The sequence below is a fragment of the Thermobia domestica genome, chromosome 15 (assembly GCF_964235325.1).
Source record: "Thermobia domestica chromosome 15, izTheDome1.hap1.1, whole genome shotgun sequence".
Taxonomy (NCBI): Eukaryota; Metazoa; Arthropoda; class Insecta; order Zygentoma; family Lepismatidae; genus Thermobia; species Thermobia domestica.
This window is the reverse complement of record NC_137468.1, coordinates 133973051-133995504: the sequence shown is the minus strand read 5'-3', so window position 1 is coordinate 133995504 and position 22454 is coordinate 133973051. Positions and strand designations below refer to the sequence as shown.

General features: G+C 36.3%; 1 protein-coding gene across 1 annotated transcript in view; it reads right to left on the bottom strand.

Annotated features, from left to right (window-relative positions):
* The window catches only part of LOC145671248 (60S ribosome subunit biogenesis protein NIP7 homolog), a 37988-nt gene extending 19559 nt beyond the window's left edge, over nucleotides 1–18429 (bottom strand). Inside the window, exon 1 of the mRNA XM_081740163.1 lies at nucleotides 18279–18429. Coding sequence (XP_081596289.1) covers nucleotides 18279–18334 — 56 coding nt within the window. The 5' untranslated portion in view covers nucleotides 18335–18429. The remainder of the gene's footprint in view (nucleotides 1–18278) is intronic.
* Nucleotides 18430–22454: the final 4025 nt, after the last annotated feature.

Genomic DNA, 22454 nt, shown 5'->3' with positions numbered 1-22454 from the left:
ACAAGAAAGAATCACCTCATTTTTATTTTGTTCGGTAGTAACCGTCACAAAGTAGATATGCCATGTATAACAGTTTGCAAATATAACACGAAACATACGTAAAAAAATAATTATTACCCAATTTCTCAACACCGTGGTCTGTCACAGACTACAGTTTACTGATTTTAATCAATAAATTACAACTGAAGTCGCAAATCAAACATCATTGAATGGTAATTAAATGGAAGAGAACACTTCAATGTTTCGGTTTTGTGCAAAGTAAACCTTTATAACGATTATTTTCGAAAGCTTGACTATGCTTCGTTTCTGTCACCTCTATTTCGTCTCAACTCCATGGCAATAGAAAAAATTATCATTGCTCTCAACAGATAGCATGGTCGTCCACATTGGCAATACCCACAAGAAGACAAGGCAGACATGTTTGATTGAAGAACAGAAAAAGTTGTGTGCATTTGTTAAAAGCTATAGGAAAAATATTTTTGTGTGTGGAAAGCAGGTGCGTATATTAATTGATACTCAACACCATGGTATTTATTACTGAATGTATTTGTATGGTATATACCTTCTTTCCCTTGAGGAACCTACGCCTTAACGTAGAAAATTCGTACACAATTACTCACATGTACTGGTTAAAAAGTGGGCCGGTAAAGATAAATTATATTCGATTTTCTCAACTCCATGGTTCTCAACTCCGTGTCCATCTGAAAACTAAGGAATCCACGGTGTTGAGACAAGTTCACGGAGTTGATAATCCTATAGTGTTTGTTATGCTTATGCTCTTCCAAATATTTGTTCTTTCAATATATTGATAGAAATAAAGCTCGTTCATGGTCTAGTGACTAGTATGCTCGCCTTTCGTGCGTGGTTCTGGGTTTGTTTCCCGGTGGAAGCTCAAAAATTAATGGTGTTTACTTCGCACAGTGAGGCAATTGAAAAACTCATTTGAGTAGAGATGTACTGAAACCTGATCGCGCAGACCATCGCAACGGTCGTAGGAGCCGACACGCTGACCACGTGTCATTCACACTCAAAGGCCGGCTGGTGGGTCCTAGCCCATTTAAGGAGTGTTTCGCGGAAGTTCAGATTTGGTGCTGTAAGGTAACCGGAGGTAAAACTTCAGTCAAGTCAAGATGGATGGTATCTGTTTTTAACTTATTGACGTCTCAGTCTTATGATCAGCTAATTGTTTTCTTTTCAGGGATTGTCGAAGAGTTTGAGGGCAATGTACGGACAGTCAATTTTATGACGCGGATCGGGAGGAATTTCTCCTGGCCTACTAAATCTGACGTTTAAAAAGCGTTGGCAGTTGTCATTCTGTGTAGACTAGAACAGCCCTTCCCTGTTTCCTCAAGACATTTCCTTCATTGGAGTGGAAAATGAGAGCTATTTAACAAAGAACATCGAATTATCTAAAGAAAACAGAAATGATGAGTGCCTTACAATGTCATTTAGTGTGCATTATACAGGCCGTTTCAAAACAATACCGACAACTTTTGGGAGGTGATTCCTAACACCAACGGTATTGCACTTTCGACGTGTTGACTTGATCACACAGAGAAGACAGACGGTTTACATGAGCTCAGAAAACAAATGAAGTAGACAATAGACAGGTTTAGTGACTATTTCATCTGTTTCGTAAGGTTATGTGAAAAGTTTGTCCTCTCCATATGATAGTCAACATATTGACAGCGCAATAATTTTTCAATATTCGATAAGTGTATGTGTATTTCTTTTTTTCTTATTTACGTCATATATATATATATATATATATATATATATATATATATACAGTGGCGGATCCAAGGGAGGGATTATAGCCCCCCCTTGACGCTCAGGTTTACACTGGATAAAATGGGCTTCAATCTTGCTTTACACTGGATAAAACGGCAAACTATGGTTTAGCCCCTCCCTTGATCATATCCTGGATCCGCCACTGTATATATATATATATATACTCAATTTTGGAACATTCATTAGATATATTTTCATATGTTTGCAGTATTTTCTGGAGTATTTTTGTATAACAAATTACGTGTCATCTAGTTTGTTAGAATTTTATTCAACATAAGGAGAATAATTCTAACTTACAAAAACTATTGGAAAATTATTTCAATTTTTATGTAAATTATAAGCTTAATCACTTATAAACCAAAACTTATCATCCAGATGTATCACGTTTCTCAACTCCACAGCAATTTTCAACTCCGTGTTAACTAATCTCAACTCCGTGACCTATGGTCTCAACTCCGTGGGTGCTAAAAAGTTTATTATTTTTTATTTACTACACCAATAACGATTCAGCTCTGCTGAACACCTAAGTAACATGTACTTAGTAGTAGTAAGTGCATGTGATATTTTTATCGAAAAAGGCGACCATCAACGGAACAAAAATTTTCCAAGTGAAAATTTCCCTTTTTCGTGGAATCACCCATATATATATATATATATACACATGAAAATGACTTGAAACAGAAACAAAAAGTTTATGCAGAAAATTACAAATGAACGTTATTCCTGAAGGGAAGATAGAAATTTTCCTTTTCGAGACATCTATAATGTCAGTCTCCTTAATGGTGTAAAACAGTGACCGTGGTTGATAACACTAACACCAAAGTACGCTTTTTCCTTTTCCTTCCGCACGTGGTAAGAAACTTCTGACACCATCAACCTGATGGCTTCTATATAGCGTGAAGCTGCACCAAGTGCTATAGGGTACGAACTCGCATCACTGCAAAAGCCCACGTGTTGTCACAAGATTTGCTTACACGCATACCAACCATCGCTAACGTGCCTGCTCATTTCGGACGCACTCCCACGCAAGCAAAATAGCACAGGCTGATTTGTTTTGTACCGTACTAATTATGGCACATTTGAGAACGCTGTATTTATATCCAAATCTTGGTAGAATTTAATTTTTCTGCAATTAATTTCGGTGGTCTCCTTAAGTTTTATCTATCCTAAGTGGATATTGTTGTGTCTTCCAGCGCCAATCTTTTGGCAGTCATTAAGGGGAAAATTACTGAATTATAGTTTTTGGGTTAACTGTTGTATTGCAGGACCACTTTAGAAAATCTACTAACAGAATTAAAGAATTTATTTTGATTTGTGAGGAAGAATGAGTGAAAGGTACGGAGTATAGGTGAAATTAACAAAATACTTGTTAGTTGTTTTTGATGTTGTAGGCGGCACTATATATGAATGCAAAAGGGATTATTTGGCGGAGAGGTACACTTATTATGATTTCCGGAAAAAGCAGTGTGGAAATTCTGCGTAAATGACGAGATTCTCACATAACGTGTTTGAGTTTTATCGAGATATACAAAAACAAGGAATATTAGTTGTTAAAATTATGTGAAAGGTATGGTTTACTAAACAACGCTAAACGAGACGGGGATGATGAGAAATGAATGAAATGGTGGAATGAAGAAATTGGAGGAAACGGGAGAACCCCGAGAAAACCCACAACACGGTTTGTCTACCACAAAGTCCACACGGGGCAAGCTGGGATCGAACCAGGAACCCCAAGCACCGGAGGTGAACGCTCTACCACTGAGCCACCGCGTCCCCTTTTCTCGGATGGCAATTTGTATCTCCCCTAAAGCTGTGCAACACAGAAGTTATACATTTTACAACGAAATGTTTTTCGACTATCCTCATTTATGCGTATACTCATCACCGCTGACGCGCCTGCTCCCTACGGACGCAAAACTCACTATGGACTCCCTGCGCTACTACCCTAACTCGGTTAGGTAGTATTCGTGCTGTTAGTGAATAAAACTGAACCTGAGCACAAGTTGGTTTGTGTTTTATGTACTAAACTCTGTTCGGCCTAAGCTCTAAACTGCGAAAAACAAACCCACGTGAAACTAAATCTCGCTGATTTGTTATTGGCCTAGTGACGCTTGTATTCCTAGGCAAAATAGTTAATATGACTTGATTATTACTTTCACTATGAAGCTCCATCTAAAACTACATTATTATAAATGACAAAAATATAATACGGATTATCTAATAATACTGCAATCCAGTGTGGTTAGTGAAAGAATAGAAATAAACACTAAGCATGCGCAGTAATTGTGGCGCCAATTCAAGTGTGGAGGCGTGTTCTGCTTTCAAGTCTGAAAGATGTCTCACATGAATCTCGGTTTCACGAGTGTTGTGGTGAAACACCAACAAGGGAAACCTTTACTCACTAAGGAACAATTACTTACCAGCTAATATTTTTTCTAAATCTTTCGAGTCTTTTCTTTCTTTTCTGCTGCTGCCCTAAGTGTCTGGACCAAACGAGACAGTATTGTCTAAATGCACGTGTATAATTTGCTCCTCCCCGTGGGGAGCGGGAATGATGAATCACTAATCAATCGTATTTGAGACAAGCGGAAGGATACAAATATTTTATTTATCGCAGTTTTGAGCTTACGCTGAACAGGGATTAGTTTCTATGCCATATGTTCACACCGCATTTATAACAATACTCGGGTTCACTCGAGCAGATGGTTGTACCAAATAGAAAATTTATAGGTATCCTCATCCGCAAAAAAAAGTTCGCATATACTGTAACTTCCACATTTTCATTAATAACTCGCTTTTCTGACTATATTATCGCTTCTTTGTGCTTTCCTTAACAAAGCAGTGTAATAATGCATAATTATTTATTATTTTAGAGAAAAAATAAAGCAAAATAAGAAAATTATAAGCAAAAAACCTTTAATCTTATGAAACCTTAGTGTGTCAAATAATTACACGAAGAATATCCCGTGGGAAAAAAGAGGGAAAATGACACAGGTATTAGGAAACACTCACTAACATGTGAAGCTATTGAACAGAAACATGAACTGAAGAGTCAACTACGTATTTCTGCGTTTAATATGCAATTCACACTTCATGCACAGTTCCAATATGCAAAATCAGTCAATATCTTCAGTTGAAATTACTGATATAGGGAGAAAATTACTATTTAAAACTTCAGGTGTGAACATGCGCTTGGAGCGATATATGAGCATTATTACAGCATATTCTTTCATGAATTGTCTCGGTGGTCAAGCGTGTTTAGTAGTGTTCTTGAAAGTCTAACATCGTAGGGCGGCAGTTCGAATCTGCCTCCCGGCAGTTTTGATTTTTTTCAACATATGGAAACATTTCTTTAAATATAAAGTTCTGCTTTAAAGTGCTTGAAAAAAAAATCAGATGAACTATCACGTTTCAAAGCCTGTTACATTTGTTCACCCTGTCATCATTTATATACGAAGACGCTAAAATGAGGAACGTTAACATTTTTATAATGGGAACAACTTTCTGATTTGAATACCAACCTTAAATCACACGTCCAAAATGAAAATTATTCATGTTCTGATACCTATTGTAATATACAGGTGTGTATATATAGAGAAAGAAAGAGAGAGAGAGAAAGTATGTGAGAGAGATAGAAAACAATATATGCTGTAATTTTAATTACAACGTAAAAAGTTATTGCAATTCATAATCTGGATTTTTACAAAGCGATTTGAACGCTTGAAGCGACTTAATATTCATAAAGCATCTTTTTCTTGAAGTGTCGCAAATAGTCCGATGCTTTGTAATATGTGCCAAAGAAATAAATGCATGTTTTTAACAGGATAGTATCGTCTACCTTTTGCTTCAATTGATGGTATAAAATAATGTTGAGTTGATTTTAACATCCCTTTCAGCATCGAGGCTATATGAGACGTTTACCTACTGATTAGCGTGAAATCCGAACCACATGAGCTCACACCGGGAATCGAACCGGGTCTCTTACGTCAAAGGTGCGTATGCTAACCGCTTAGCTACGAAGGAACTCGGTATGAAACTAGAATAGCACACATTACCCCATATTATTTCACCGAAAGATTTCTGTTTTATGATCAGTTAAAATAGTATTTCTGGACACCGTAGCGAAAAATGTATTTGCTTTTTCAAGTAGTGTACGAAAAATACAAAGAATAAACAGTAGAAACGAAACCAAGAAATGAATTCAAAGTAAAGTGCTTTGCCTCTCTCGAATAAATCACTCAATGTATTACAAGTGCATATCTCGTGCATTTCCAGTAGAATTATTAAAACGCACTGGCTTTATAACTTGGCTGTGTGGTCTAGTGGCTAGCATGTGTGTCTGTGGTGTACAGGGTATCGGGTTTGATTCCCGGTGGGAGAACTTTTGGAATTTTAAATTTTCTCGACGTGTCTGTGTTTGTGTCCCTATCATTCAAGGTTACTGTAAAACGTGTATAACCGAGTAGGAAATATACAGAAAGTACTGATAAGGGGAAAGTAGACTTTGGTAAGTGAACTTCGGGGCCGCCTTTCGCGACGTAAATTAAGAAGAAAATAAGTGGGTTTAGCGAGGCGCTTGAAATTACAGTAATGATTGACGGTTCGGTTCCCAGTCCGGTTTTCAATATAAGGATATTTTATTTTTTCTAAATACAACGTTACATTTTTAACATTTGAATTGGTTATAAAAACAAAATCAGATAAACTGTCAGCTTTCAAACCTCTGTCACTTTTATTCACCATCTGTTTGTATACGAAGATGACGCTATGGAAATGCTAGCACTACCAAAGTTCAAATAGATTTCTAAGTTAATATCAAATTGAAAACACACGCCCAAAATGAGAATATATGTTTCTGCTTTATATGTATAGTTCAATTATACCAAACAAAATCCGCTATCCCCATTCCCTTTGGCGGTAGGGGTAACTTTAAAATTTTAAAGTGGGACCCCCATTTCTTATTGGACATTTCGATTCTCCAGAAAAAAGTGACTGATTTCACCCAGAATTGAAAACAATTCCTTCACGGGTGGCACTTGAATCGATACGGGAAAAGGAGGGGTAGCAAAACGTTATGAAAATGTTTTTTATCAGATCCGTGCTCTGTGGTCATACAGTTAGCATACTGGACGGCACAGTCAGAGATCCTGATTTCAATTCCTAGTAACCCTAGGGGAATACCAAATGAGTACATAACAAGTAGTGACTATTTTCATGAATATATGCATCATATAAAAATCGCTTAAAGTTTGATACTAAGATATTATTATTATTATTGTTGTTATTATTATGTTACATATTACTTGAGCTTATAATTAGGAAGACCTAGGCGCAGATGGGAGGACAATATTAAGATGGATCTCGCAGAAATAGGAATACAAAGTAGAAACTGGATCCAGTTAGCTAAGGATAGAAGTCAGTGGAGAGCTTTTGTGAATGCTGCATTGAACCTCCGGGTTCCATAGGCCATAGAATTAGTTAGTTAGTTAGGAGGGTAAGTGTGCCTAAAGTCAGCCGTCTCCAGTAGTCAGCCATTTTTCAGTAAAAAGCATATTAAATAAACATACAGTAGCTTGTTATCAAACAAATAATCAACTACAACTTAAATCAGAGCTCCAGTATTCAACCTCATTTGTTCTGGCCTGGTGTGACTCCTCGTCGCAGAAAAGAAAAATTATCATTTGAGGTCTGCTGATGCAAGTGAGCAAAGTGCGCATTTTGTTAATAAAAAAATAAGGAAGAAGCTTTACTTCAAAGTTAAGTTAAAATTATATTATTGTAAAATAGTACGAGTTATTGCTTTCTTCTATGCATGAATGTATCGTAGCTTATCAAAAATTCTTGGTTTATGATACAAACCAAGATATTGCGTAGAAATAAGGGGGGCTGACTACAAGTTGCATTTTTGATAACGTTTTCCGGTAGTCAGTCATTAGGGGCTGACTACTGGAAATGACTCTTCACTTCAATTTCCAATGGTCAGCCCCCCATTACTCCAGTAGTCATCCACTTATCATTCATTCAATTTAAATGACACATGACATACAACTAAGACACTTAACTAATACGTAGAAGACTTTTCTAACGATTTAATGAAAAAGTAACTGTTATGATGTCACTAATTGCATCATACAAGTATAATACAGTTATAAAGTACGGGACAAAATTAAACGATCGAAAATGCCATTAAAACTTATGACGATGTTGGTCGTTTATTTTTGTCCCGTACTTTAATATCAGTCTGGTATTGTAACCATTTCAATTCTTGTATTTTTCTAGAACTGAGGGAAAAAAGGTTAAGGATTTATGGCTGGTCTGAATTATTTCTCTAAAATTTAAAAAGGACAGGTAATGAGTATTTATTTTACCCTAAGCATACGCCCTACATAAGCTTTGGGGGCCCGGGCCCCCCGGCCCTAGCAGGATCGACGCCCTTGACCCTGATCATAGCTTAGTCTTTTAATCTAAGGTAGCAATGAGGAAGTAAGGGTTAGCCATATCTAATTGATTTATTTTTTTAAATTACTCCGCACAATGTCGCGTTTCTGCACGTTTTTAATTCCAAGGCTGCAATTGCTCTTCAACTATTATTATTATTATTATTATTATTATTATTATTATTATTATTATCTGTTCTTATCTGCTCTGTTCCTAGAGTTGCCTGATTGCCGAAACAATACAGAATAATCATAAATATTTACATTCTAACTCACTATGAGCGTGAGGAAAATATGTCTAACAGTTTAAGAACGCGTGATTTAGCGTTTCTTTCAACCAGTCCAAAGACATCTACTGGAATAGACTCAGTGTCAGATGTTTTTGCAATCAGGTGCGTTGAGGATACTCTTTCCAAAGAGTCTTCTTATTCTACACTAATGAACACATATAAGGCTATTGTTCTGTCCGAAGAGGATCGATCTGCTATCAGTAGATACTTGCTAGTGAAATGCTCTATATCTTAGTCCTGGAACATACCAAATTTTAGCAATTGGCCGTCTAGAGCCTACAAATATATCTTCGATATCAGAAATAGACGTTACGTCTGACTCAAACCAGGAAAACAACATATCCGTTATGGCATCTTGTACTGAAGCGACGCAAGGTGAAAGGTCTGCTTCTGTTTCTACAGTCAGTAGAGCCAGAAATAACTCCATATGATCTCAGAAGAAATTCAAAGAAAACCTTCGTAAAATACTTCCATATCATCTGGCTTTGATTAGCATCTTTTCTGGCTAGCTCCAATCAAAAACAAAACTACCAAACATGTGCCCAGAGAAAAAGTTCAAAGTGCAGTATCCTCCCAAGCATGGAGAAATTATCAGATGGTAAAGAATGAAAATAAAAGAAAACTAGAAGAGGAATGTCTAAAATGAAAAAGGGAGAGAATACAAAAGAAAGGAAAAATTTTAAGTCAAACAAAAAGAAAAGGACTGTCAAGCCAAGTAGCACTAGTAGTTAAAAAGACGAGACGCAAGAAGTTGTTGAAATGCCGTCTAAGGCCTGAAGAAGAATTCATAAGTGATATTGAGAACGATACACTTAAATATATTGGGTGTCACTTTTGTGATCACTGGTACCACTTAAAATGCACGTGCTTCAGTGTATTATCGTACGAGGAACCTGCTAAACAAGTGCTTATGTGTCCTGAATGTGCTTAATGAACTTCATATTAAAGGGTTAATGTCATAGCTAAATATAAATATCAATGTAAATATAAATAGGCCTATATATTAGTTTTAAATAGGCTAGTCTAGGCCGAGGCACATTTTTCTTAGTTTATGGTAAATATCATACAAGAAGTCCTTTTTCCTGTATCGCAATATATTTTCCACCAGGCCTGCTTCTAGCCACAGAGGTTTGGGGGGGCATAGATATGTTAGGGGGGGCAAGTCATTAAAAATCTCTTACACATATCTAAATTGTGTTTTTTGTGTTGAGGTCTGGAGGGGCCACGAAACGTTTAGGAGGGCCAGGCCCCCTAGCTCCCTCTAGTTGCGGGCCTGTTTTCCACGTAGTTTTTCTTTGTAGGAACTCTGAGTGCAATATATTTGTCCCTTAATTTGCTACTGAGGAATTGGTCTCTAAAATTCCATTAAAAAAGTCAATTCTATAGTGTGGCTGAGTACTGGTTAAAGTAATGGCTGACCTTTGGTTTTCATAGGCCGACTACTGTTTTTTTCAGGGTTTCTGGTATTTTCTTTTTCCTGTGTAATTATGTATAAAAGATTTCCTATGCGAGCTACACAAACGTAAAATTTAAACACTGTTCTTTCTAATGACATATGCAGTAAAAGTTATTAGTAAAAAATGATTTTTTTATACTTTAACAAAGTTGAAAATCTCCTTAAATGGTCGACTACTGGCACATTTACCCTATTACTTGAGATGCAAACTATAGTTGCAATTTTTGAAGGAATGTTGCCTAACTGGAAAGTAGAACTTTACATATTGTTTTGTCTGTGAAACATATGCTTGTTTAGCTTTATTTGAAAGTGTTAATTTTGCCAAAAATATTGAACGTTGGAAAACCGCAATAACATTTCCTTATAGGGGCCAAAAAAAAAAGAGAGCTGATATTTCTAAAGAAGGCAATCGTAACAAAAACGGATAGGAGATAAACATAAATCGAAAATGTTATGTTGAAAACATTTTCATTGATTTTGTCTTCTGCCTTAGGCACTGACAAGGTCAGACAAATATCGTCTATTACGTTTAAAATTGCCTAAAGGAAAGTTGAACAGAATACCACAGATCTTATCACTCAGTAATCAGTTGTGAAGTGCTCCCTTGTAGTCAAACAACATATATCGAAATAACGTGTTTTCTGCCTCTTAGCAAATAAAAACTACGATCTTACTAGCTCTTGGAGTAACCAACTGCGCATGTCGTTTAATAGCTTCAACTAAAAGGGGTGCTCATTCAACGTGCAACTCGTGAAAAGGGTAGAAGTCAGAAATGGCTGAGAATGGAAAAGAGCGTGTTCTTGCTTTAGTGCAAGAAGGCTATTGCGCTGCACAAGCCGCTGAAAGGTGTGGAGTTTTACCAAGAACAGCACAGAAGTGGATAAAGCGTTTTCGAGAGACTGGAGAAACTATGCGGCGCCGAGGTAGTGGTAGGCGTCGTGTGACAACACCTGAGCAGGATGCCCAGCTTGTTGCTACTGCGCGACTTAATCCCAACATGACCGCCAGACAACTTCGGCACGCATCAGCTTTTCCAGGCTCTCGAGATACTGCTGTACGGCGTCTTAGGGAAGCTAATCTTCACGCCCGTCGTGCTGCGGTGAAAGAATTCCTCTCGGAAGAGCATATAAGACGACGGCTTCAGTTTGCGGAAGAAAATGTGAACCGTGATTGGAGACATGTTGTCTTCACAGACGAATGCACATTTTCTTCCTCAAATAATGGCCCAGTAGTCGTGTATCGTCCGAGAGGCTCCAGGCATGATCCCAGATACGTTTTCCACAAACGTCACTGTGGACGCGTATCTGTATCTGCTTGGGGTTTCATGACATCACAGTGTCTTAGAGTACTCCATAGGGTAGAGGGGCGTCTTACAGGTGAGCAATATTTACATATCCTTCGGGATGTTATGTTGCCATCTGTGCGTTTTATCTACCCCGATGGAGTAATCCAGTTTCAGCACGACAGGTCTCCGGTTCATATGTGTCAATTAGTTCAGAATTGGCTCTCGCAGCAGGCTGATTTAGAGGTCCTAGATTGGCCACCGCGTGGAGCCGATATGAATATAATTGAGACAGTATGGGCAGAGGTCAAAAGGGTGATGAAGGAGAACTGGCCTAACCCGCCTCCATCCACAAAAAATCAATTATGGGAAATCGTTGAAAACAGCTGGGAGGAAGTCTCCCGTAGTGAACGCTTTCTCCGCAGACTTACCGAAAGCATGCCCAGAAGGCTCCAGGCAGTCATCGATGTAGAAGGTCATTGGACCTCCTATTAAACACTTATATATAAACAGCCCTTTTCAGGGCTACGTATTCCCTTCCATTCTTTTTTTTTTTTTTTTTTTGAATGCCAATGAAAATGTATCTACGTCACTTTCACCGTTAAACAATGAAAATGAAAAAAAAAACATAATAGCAGTGGACAAGACTCGATCGTGCGAACTTGTGTATTGTAATCTCTCACTTATCCCCTGAGCTACGAAGTAACACATAGATATTTTGAAAAAGATATTAGTAGTTCATAACAACACACTCCCTTTTTATGTAATTCATGTGCCCCTTGCTGCTATCGATGGCGTAAAAACAAAATGCTACACATTACCCCATATCATTTCACCAGTAGATTGCTGTTTTCTGATCAGTTAAAACTGGATAGCTAAGCGAAAAATGTATGTATTCTTTTTCATGTATTCTACGAAAAACCTAAAGAGTAAACAAAATCGAGACAAGCAACTTTCTCGAACAAACCACTCAATGTATCAGTGTCATTGCAAACAACGTCTCGCTGATGTAATGAGTAACAACATGGAGTAAAGATCATGGGGGTCTTCAGATCAAATACAGCTTGTCATATGGTTTTGTTTTCTTCAGCACAATAGAATTTTTTTAAAAAATATCCAGTCATGTGAGAAAAACCAATTTTGCAGAAATATAACATTTCGTTTTGAGAGGCGTATTAGCACGAAGAAATAGTTTTATTTCTTGCAATCCAAACCGTGAAGAATGAGCTAATGAATAGCGTTTATGGGTCTTTCAATAAGCACCATCCAGTGTGTTGTCGTCGGCAACGTTACGTTTTTCCTTTTTTTCTCGTTTTCGCGCATCACATTCTGTTTTCCAATTACTTCTAATGCTAAATTTTAATCCGCTGTTACTTCGTTCGTCGTTTTCACTTCCACCTACAATATTAGATTTAGGCATAGCTGACTCTCTTCTAATTTGTATCGAAGTTTTGTCAAGTTTCTAGTGAACGTCAGCTAACCATTTTCTTCCAAGTACTAAATGTATTCAAATATTTATTTCAAACGGCTGATTTGATTTCCCGTGATGATCGGACAGACAAACACGACGTCACTTTTACATATTGACCGCCTTATTTGGAACTTGCCCCATTTCCCCCTCAAAAGTGGATTTTTAAGGACAACGGAAGATGGGCTCACATATTTTAAAATAAGGTGTTTATATCCATCTGTTCCTCTTACGACATATGTGTTAATGAATCCGACTGGACCAAATGCTAAATACCGTATATTTAAAAGATAATTTCAAGTGCTTCATCCGTTTTGCTGTGAAGACAAGACACAATCTCGATGCCATCATTCTTAAATATTGAGCAAAAACGATACAAATTGCCCCTCTTCTCCATTTATTACCGAAATTTCTAAACACGGTCGGACACGTGCACACTCGTTTTAAATAAGGAATTTATGTATCATATTTCATCTCACAAACGTGAGAGATTCTATTTTTGGCATACATTTTAACCCCCTCTCTTCTGTTTGGATACGCATTTCAATAAAAATGGCGTGACAACAACCCAGTCCGAGGTAGGTGTTAACTATGTTAATAAAATTCATTTCAAACGGTTCAGCCATTTTTCGTTATGATAAACAACGTGTTTTTAATTTATATACTATGCAAATATAGGTTAATAATATTGTTCTGTCTTGTTCTTTATTTATTTAAGTTATTTATTGATATAAAATTGAGGTGTTACGTTTAATGTTTAACAATACCTAGCATTTACCATGTTATCAACCGTGAAGTAGCGAATTTTGTGTCTAATATTTATATTATATTCAATTTAATGTGTCACGCTAGTAGCAAATTAAGCATAAATGCGAAAACATTGTTCACTTTCAGTTCTCAAGAGAATTTCTTTCCTGTCTTTCTATTATTTTGTCAATAGCTTACAAAACACTGGCATCAGACTTTTGCAATTATATTTTTTAACGTTTTCCCCATAAACTCCCCTGAAAATTTAACCTGAATCGCCCCTTACCGGGAATCGAACCCGAGACTACAAGAACCAAAAACACTCGCGCTAGCCACTAGACTTTTTTTTTATTTTTATACCACGTTAATTAGTAAGCCCACGTTTCATATAGCCTCGCTGTTGAAAGTGTTACGTGAATATAGACTAGACCAAAATTAATTATTGGTGTCCATTTCAGGATCACTCAGTATTATGTTTTTAAGTGTTAGAGTGTTACAAAATCCAACACTTTTCAGTGCCTTATTAAACAACTTATTTTTTAAAAAAAAGTCTTGAATGTGTATTCACGGATACAATAAGAATAAAAATCACTATTAGAAACAAACATTTGCAGTAAAAGGAAAAGCAGAAACTATTTGTGTAATAAAAATGTATATCTTTGTCAAAATATTTGTGACTTGGTGTAATCTATATTCACGTAACATTCCTCCACTAAAAACATGCTACCGAGTGATCCTGAAATGAACACCAGTAAAAAATTTTGGTCTAGTCTATATTCACATAACAAAAGGAACAAGAAACTAAAAATCAACTCAACACTACTTTTATACCATCAATAGCAGCAAGGGGCAGACGATACTATCCCGAAAAAATGCATTTATTCCTTTGACCCGCATTGCAAAGCATCGGACAATTTGCAACATCAATTACAAAAGCTTGAAGAGAAAGAATCTTTATGGACAATAAGTTTCTTACATACAATATTCAATTATAAAATGCCTACTACTTATCTTTCTTATTTAATTTATGGGGCGCGATGGTTCACTGGTAGAGCGCTTACCTTTGGTGCATGCGGTCTCTGGTTTTATTCCGTTCAAGTAAGCTTGTGGTGGACAACATTATGTCCGTGACTTTTCTCAAAGCATTTCCTTTTTCTTCCACTTTCTCATTCCACCAATTCTTATATCATTTTTCTTACTTTAATTATCTTCTCCCTTAGCCTAAAATAGCAGGATTCTAGAACACTGGTCCGTATACCAATTGAGTGGTGATGAAGAAAGCAATCAACCTGGTTAACCTGCCTTCACTCGCTATCGCTTGCTCGACATTACTATATGAATTGTATATTGAGATTTGATAAAGAAAAGAACCAAACTGGTTACTAATCCAAATTCTCCTCTATGTGAGGACCAGCAATCTAGAACCTTCCCGCCTAAAGGGCGTAATAGTGGGATGTTAAATATTTCATTTCATTTTCTAATTTAATTTAGCTCTTCCACATAATATTTTATCTGAAATAATAATAAGATATTATCAAGTGCTCGCAAAGCTGGGAGCGATCTCGGAATCTACCGTAATGTGCGGTAATCTTATTAAATATGTTTCACTACTAGATCAGTTATTGAATGTTTCATAATGCTATACTAAATTCCATAAAAATAAGTAAAATTGATGAGATTGACAATTTAAACCGCACAGTATTGCAAAGCTGGCGGTGTAAATATTTACTCCATTACGCAAACTCTGTTTCAAATACAACCATTATTATACAGCTCATTTTCATAAACTTGTTCTTATAGCAACTATATCATTTCCTATTTAAATTCAATTTATAGATAATTTTGAGTTACATATCAGCTGATACTCATGCTATAAACTATACAATAAGTTAACATTCGATGTAAATAAATAAGAAATGTATAATGTTACAGATTCTGGAATTGCAATTTAATTCAATTTTAAACTGTATACATTTTCTATATGATTGTTTCATTTACTTTATAAAAATCCAGATTATGATTTACACTGTTTTAATTAAAAATACAAGCTTATACAGGGTGCGGGGAAAGTCCCGGAACGGTCCAATATCTCGCGAAATATACAGATCAGCAAAACAAAAATAACACGTGTTAAACAGTTTTGAAAAATCTATCCAATGATACCAAACGCAACTCTCCATTCCCACACGGGGGGTAACTTTAAAATTTTAAATGGAAATCCCCATATTTTGTTGCACATTTGGATTCTTCAGAATAAGTAACAGTGATTTGACCCAAAATTGAAAACAGTGCCTTCACGGATAGCACTTGAATCGACACATAAAAAATGGAGGCGGCAAATCTTTATGAAAATGTGGCCTCTCAGTGTCGAGCTCTGGGCCATGCGGTTAGCGTACGGGACTGCGGCATGAAAGGTCATGAGTTCGATTTCCACGCAGAGTAAAATTTTCATATGATTTTTTTATCCACATAACGAATTCATACATTTTAACGTCCATAAAATAATGCATTTGTCCATATTTATTAATTTGCAAGAAAATACAAATGGTGACAAAAATGGCTTATTTTTGTTGTAAATAACCCTACTACTAAGAACTACTTCATAAAGCTACTTTGCAAAACAATTATCGATATTGTATTCCATGTAACTTCATCTTCGCACACACTGTTTTCAATTTTTGATCAAATCACTATCACTTTTTCTGGAGAATCCACATATGAAATAAGAAATAGGGGTTCCCATTTAAAATTTTAAAGTTATCCCCGTAGTCCCCAAGGAGGTAGGGATAGGTGATTGTGTTTTCTATCATTGGATAGCTTCTTTAAAACTATTTAACATGTGTTATTTTTGTTTTGGTGATATTTATACTGCGCGAGATATTGGACCGTTCCGGGAATTTTTCCGCACCCTGTATACAGTATTTTATCTCTCTCTTTCGCACTTTCACTCTCTATATTACAACTGAGTGTTGCAATAGGTATCAAGAACATGAATAATTTTCATTTTGGACGTATGGTTTAAGATTGGTATTCAGATCACAAATCTGTTCTCATTATAACGGATGTGGTATTAACGTTAATAAGGATCGTTAACGTTCCACATTTTAGTGTCTTCGTATATAGCCTAATTGATGAACATAGTGAATAAATGTGACTGAGCTTTGAAAAGTGATTGTTCATCTGGTCTTGTGTTTTTAAGCACTTCAAATTAGACATTTATATTTTAAAAAATATTTCACTATATTGAAAAAAAAAAGCGTTCCGTACTCAGGCTCGAACTGCCACCCTTCGGTTCTAGAATCTCAACAGCATTGCTAAACCCGCTTGGCCACGCAGGCATGTTACGAAATAACGCGTTCTGATATTAGAAATAGACTCGCTCCAAGCGCAGGTTTACACTTGGAGTTTTAAATAGCCATTTTCTGTTTTATTTCAGTAATTTCAACTGAAGATATTGATTGATTTCCCATATTGGAACTTCACGTGAAGTGTGAATTGTATGTTCATCTCAAAAATACATTATTTTCTGTTTCTTCAATTTTACGTATTTGTGAGTGCTCCTAATACCTGTGCACTGTATGGAGTGAATTTCCCTCGGGATATTCTTCGCGTAATTATCTGACAGACTAAAGTTTCATAACAATCACAGTTTTTTGCTTATAATTTTCTTATTTTGCTTTATTTTTTCACAAAAATCATAAATAATTATTCATTACTACACTGCTTTGTTAAGGAAAGCACAAAGAAGCGATAATATATTAAGAAAACTGAGTTATTAATGAAAATGTGGAAGTTACAGTATATGCGAACTTTTTTTTTGCGGATGACGATACAATACAATGTGAAACATTTTTCACGAAGGAATGAGAGTGTGAATATAAGTAATTACTGTCAGTACACAGCATTTGAAATGAACTTTACGTCTTAGTGAAAGCACTGTATGTATGTGTTCTTCCACTACTCTTGTGTATACCCTCCGTCACTGACGCGCCTACTCCCTACGGACGCACCCCTTCGTTAACGTTTGGGCCCGGCTTCTGCCCTGACGCTGTTAAATAGTATTCGTGCCTGTTAGTGGCCATCTAGTACAAAGTGGTTAGCATTTTATGCACCATAGTTTCTACATATCCACACTGCGTTTACTAGTCCCTTCTGAAATCAATCTGCAAATAGTTATGAAGCTCCTCATTTAGTGCATGCTCTGCGGAAAGAAATACAAAGCCCCAAGATAACCGAAAAATACAAGAAATGTGTCAAAATTTGCTAGAACAGTCTGCTAGAGTAATGCCCAAAAGGCATTACGAAGGGAGCCAGGTCACAACTCGGTATTTGGATAGAAAAAATAAATAAACAAATATATATACATATTTTTGCCGATTTTCGTGTGGCCCGGCGATACAGCAGTAATGCATATTTTTTCATTTATTTTCACTAGTGTGCCTAAATCTGATCTGCATGCATATTCTCGATGCCATTTACTATCTCCTCCAAATACACCGACGGCTCCAGAGCCAGTACTGATTTACACTGAGTTGTATACGATTACTGGGAATCAAGTTAACCTAACTCCATCAAATGATTTGGGAAAGAAACTAAATAATATCCTATATTCTTAATAATTTTACTTGTAAATTTGTTAAATATGAACACCTAAAAGAACTACTATCCTGCATAGATGAGATACGCGGCATCAATCTATGAAATATAGTTTGACACTTCGCGAATGAGAAACACGTGAACATCTGAATAAAATTAAATTACAATAAAATTTAACACAATATCCTTCTGTAAAATGTCATTCACTTACTATTTAGCTAACTTTTCAAACACAAGTTTTGTTCGCTCTTCTGTCAGCGTCTTCATTGCAAACACATGCCTGAGAAAAACATTAGCTACCGCGTGCAACTGCAAATCTTCTTCTTCTTCTAGGAAACATTAAGGATTATAAATGGGCTTCGGTTATATATGGAGGGAGGCTACAAATGTAAATTGTCTTTTGTACCGTACAATCAGATAAATAAGGGAAGAAAAGCCAGGATAATACTTTATCATTAAGATATAATACTAAACTACATAACCATTAATTACGTCTTTAACTTAAATCGATAAGAATTAGTATTAAATAACCCTTTTATCCCCCTTGTTTAAGAAACAATTTTGTTTTTTTTTTAAAACAAAATTGTATCCTATACAAGTATATTTATTCTCTCTCTACGCATATGCGGTAAGAACTAGCATTTAATGGATACTTTCGGCCTTACGCAGAATCGTTTTGACGTGTGATTAGCGTCATACTAAAAGAATGGCTACTGCAGGAAACATATGTTGGTCGAACTGTTTAGTATGACCTAATCACGCCTCAGAATGACTCTGCATAAGGCCCTTTAAGTCTATTAATATACCTTTAGCCGGTATCTCAGACTAATAAAGAGGATTTAATATATTTTCAAGATTTAATTATTATTAACATATAATGTTCCTAAATTTAATTAGTATACTATAATGTTAACCTTTTTAAATCCTTACATACCGCTATAAATAACAATTAAATAATAAGATACCTGATTAAAGGATTATCGTGATAGGATAAATCAAGTATTTTAATATATTCTTATTACACCTAAAAGAATCAAACTTTAACCCTTGACATAAAAAATCAGCGTGCGCCGTACACCAAGATGTAGAAAGATAAGCTAAGATAAGCTAGTGGCATATGAAGATTCACTTTTCTTTTTCTAGTACCCACTAATCCTAAAACTCTATTCTTCTCCACAACACTTATGCTAGGGACCCTCATTTCCCTAACCTCCTCATCATTATTTAGTTCTTTAATTGGTCTTGAAACTAAACCTTCTATCGTTCATCCCCCTGATTTCAAAGACCAACAATCAACGTCATACCGAATCTGCTCTAAAATACTTTTTAGTTCAAGCCATTGCAAAATCCTTGCTTTTAATAGCAATCATTTTACTTTACATAGGACTGCAAAGTACATATTATCTGATCTCCATCTCTCTGCTATTTAAAAAGGGGCTGCCCCAGGCACGTAGCCAGCATTTTGTGAAGGGCGGGTCTGTGACATGAAATACTGTGGTCACCACACGAGGGACTCGACCATTCTAAACTATTTTACTGAAACGTATATTGATTCTTTTGGCCAGGATTTCGTGACGGGGGGGGGGGGGAGTGACATGAAATTCTGAAGGCCCAGGAGCTCTATCAATTTAAACTACTTTACTATCAACATATATTGGTTTGTTAGGACAATAAAATGACGGTATGTTGGTATTTTAATAACAAACTATGAAGAAATCTCGAGTGAAAAAATAAAATAAAATAAAATAAACATACTGAAAAAGATTTTACAATATTTAAGTTTTCCTCTGTTCATTAAAATATAACAATTTTCCTTTCATTATGACCTCAACTATTATGAAAAGTACATACTCAATAATGTCTTGCAAAATATTTTACAATATCTGCGTTGCTTTCTATATTGAATCAAATGTTAACAGAACTTTCTATCCACATATTTTTTTGTTTTTATTATTCCGTCAACTACTGTCTGTTCCAAATGACAGATTAATAAAGGAGCAATACAAAATTGTTTTTGAAATAACATGTTTAATACTGCAAGGATGCGATGATTATATATATATATATATATATATATATATATATATATATATATATATATATATATATATATATGTCTACGCTGTTACACAATGGCACTATGCTTTTGGACGCTTGAAATCTCCCTGACTAGCAGCAGAAATTCTGAAAATTCCGTAACTTTTCAAGAAATCAAAAATTCCCTGACTCTTCCAAGATATCTCGATCACCTCGCCACCCTGTATTTCAAATAATACAAATCTCCTCATAAGAAAGAGTAACCAAATGCTTCCTGTATTTCTTTTTTAATTTTTAACGCTGATCTTCCTTTTTCTCATTTCATTTTGTTTCATTCTTCTTTATTTTTTTCATTTGTGGTCTCGAAGGGGGGTCCGGACCCCCTGACTCCCCCTTGACTACGTGCCTGGCTGCCCCCCTTCACTTCTGAATACCAGAAGTGATAGAAGCTATACTCCGAGTAGACTACATTATTTTAATAACCTGACAAAAATTAGCGCCTCTTGGCTTACTCTCCTACAGCTTAGTCCCCACAAACTTAATTCACCTGACCTTTATCCTATCCTTAATTGTAGGCTCAATTGAAGGTCTAAATCAAACATCCCTACGTAAAATCATAGCATTCTCTTCGATTAATCATACTGGCTGGATACTTATAGCTCTATTATTAAGTGATATAACATGATCACTTTACTTCCTATTTACACACTACTTTCAACAGTAGCAGTTACCCTTTTCGTAATAAACAAAATATTTCATATTAATCGAACCTTTTCCAACAAAATTAGCTATTTTCACTAGCCTTTTGTCCTTAAATGGTCTTCCTCCATTCTTAGGTTTTTGCCTAAATGAGTCGTTATCATAAAAACTGCTGAACAAATATCATTTATTATTCTCACCTTAATAGTAATAATAGCACTAATTACTCTTTTTTACTACATACGAATTGCTTACGCTGCTTTGCTTACCTTTGAACCTGCGGAGTGCACGATTGCGTATTTTCATTAGCAGCTTCGTATTACTAGACACATAAGGCAATTTTGTTATTCGAAACTTGAGCTGTTTTCATTGGCGCGTGCTGATCAAACAGATGTTTTAAAGAAGTCTGAAGAAAATTATCTTTAGGATTTATAGATTCCTGAGATTCAATTTGTTTCCAGTTCAAGGCTTCAGCATTTTGTAGAAATGCATCGTGATTAAATATATTAAAGTTGCGATAACGAATAATATCAAATGACCATGAGACCCGCAGGATATTCTCCAGGGGCGGGGGCAAGATACACACACACACACACACACACACACACACAATTGCTAGAATGAAACCCACCAAAACAAAACTTCGTTGCTATCAGCACCACGTCAGCAAAAGAAACAACAAAGAGCGAAATTATCTTTTCAACGCAACTGATGGATACCATCATTCAAAATACTTAGCATTGCATGCAGAATCAGGCTGAATATAATTATTACTGAAAAGAAATATGAAACATCACATGGGGAAGAGAAGTAGATTAAAATCTTGGGGATGGGTTTGACTAAATTTTGTTACTCTGGAATAATCATTTAGTGAACATTGATTTTAAAAGTATACTATTGTCACCAGAAGAGCCTATAAATGTTAACCTTTTTCGAAAATCCAGGGAGGGGCAATTGCCCTCTCAGTGGGCACCCATGCAAATTACTTTCTTGGCGGTTTTTTAATGTTTAGGATAGCATGTGTCACCCAGTTTCTTGTTTGTTGAACAATGTAGCGGTCGTCGCTGCTCTAGTTGACCATGGTCGACTACATTTCCTTCGGGGGGCGCGGTGGCTCAGTGGTAGAGCGTTCACCTCTGGTGCTTGGGGTCCCGGGTTCGATCCCAGCCTTCGCCAAGTGAACTTTGTGGTGGACAAACACCGTGCTCGTGGGTTTTCTCGGGGTTCTCCCGTTTCCTCCCACTTTCTTCATTCCACTATTTCACTCATCTCTCATCATCACCGTCTCCTTTAGCCTAACCGGCATAACCGTGGGACGTAAAACTTAAAGATTTCATTTTTACATTTCCTTCGCACAGCATTGCCTGTATTTCGGAATGCTCCCCATGCACGTGAAACGTCTTTGGAGATACTAACAAACTTCTGGGCCACGCCACACTCGTCATACTCCGTCCTTCTTTCAGTTTCTTCCCGTGTGAAGTCATCCAAATGCCTCCGGGTCGTGCTGTTGTAAGAACAGCATTATAATGCATCTTAACAGCTCTCTGACTAACACACACACACACACTGTCTCATTCTTTACTCTCAACTGTTTTGTGTTGGGGAAGAAGACCCATTCAGCGCTACGATCGCACTTACGTCGCGCCATGCA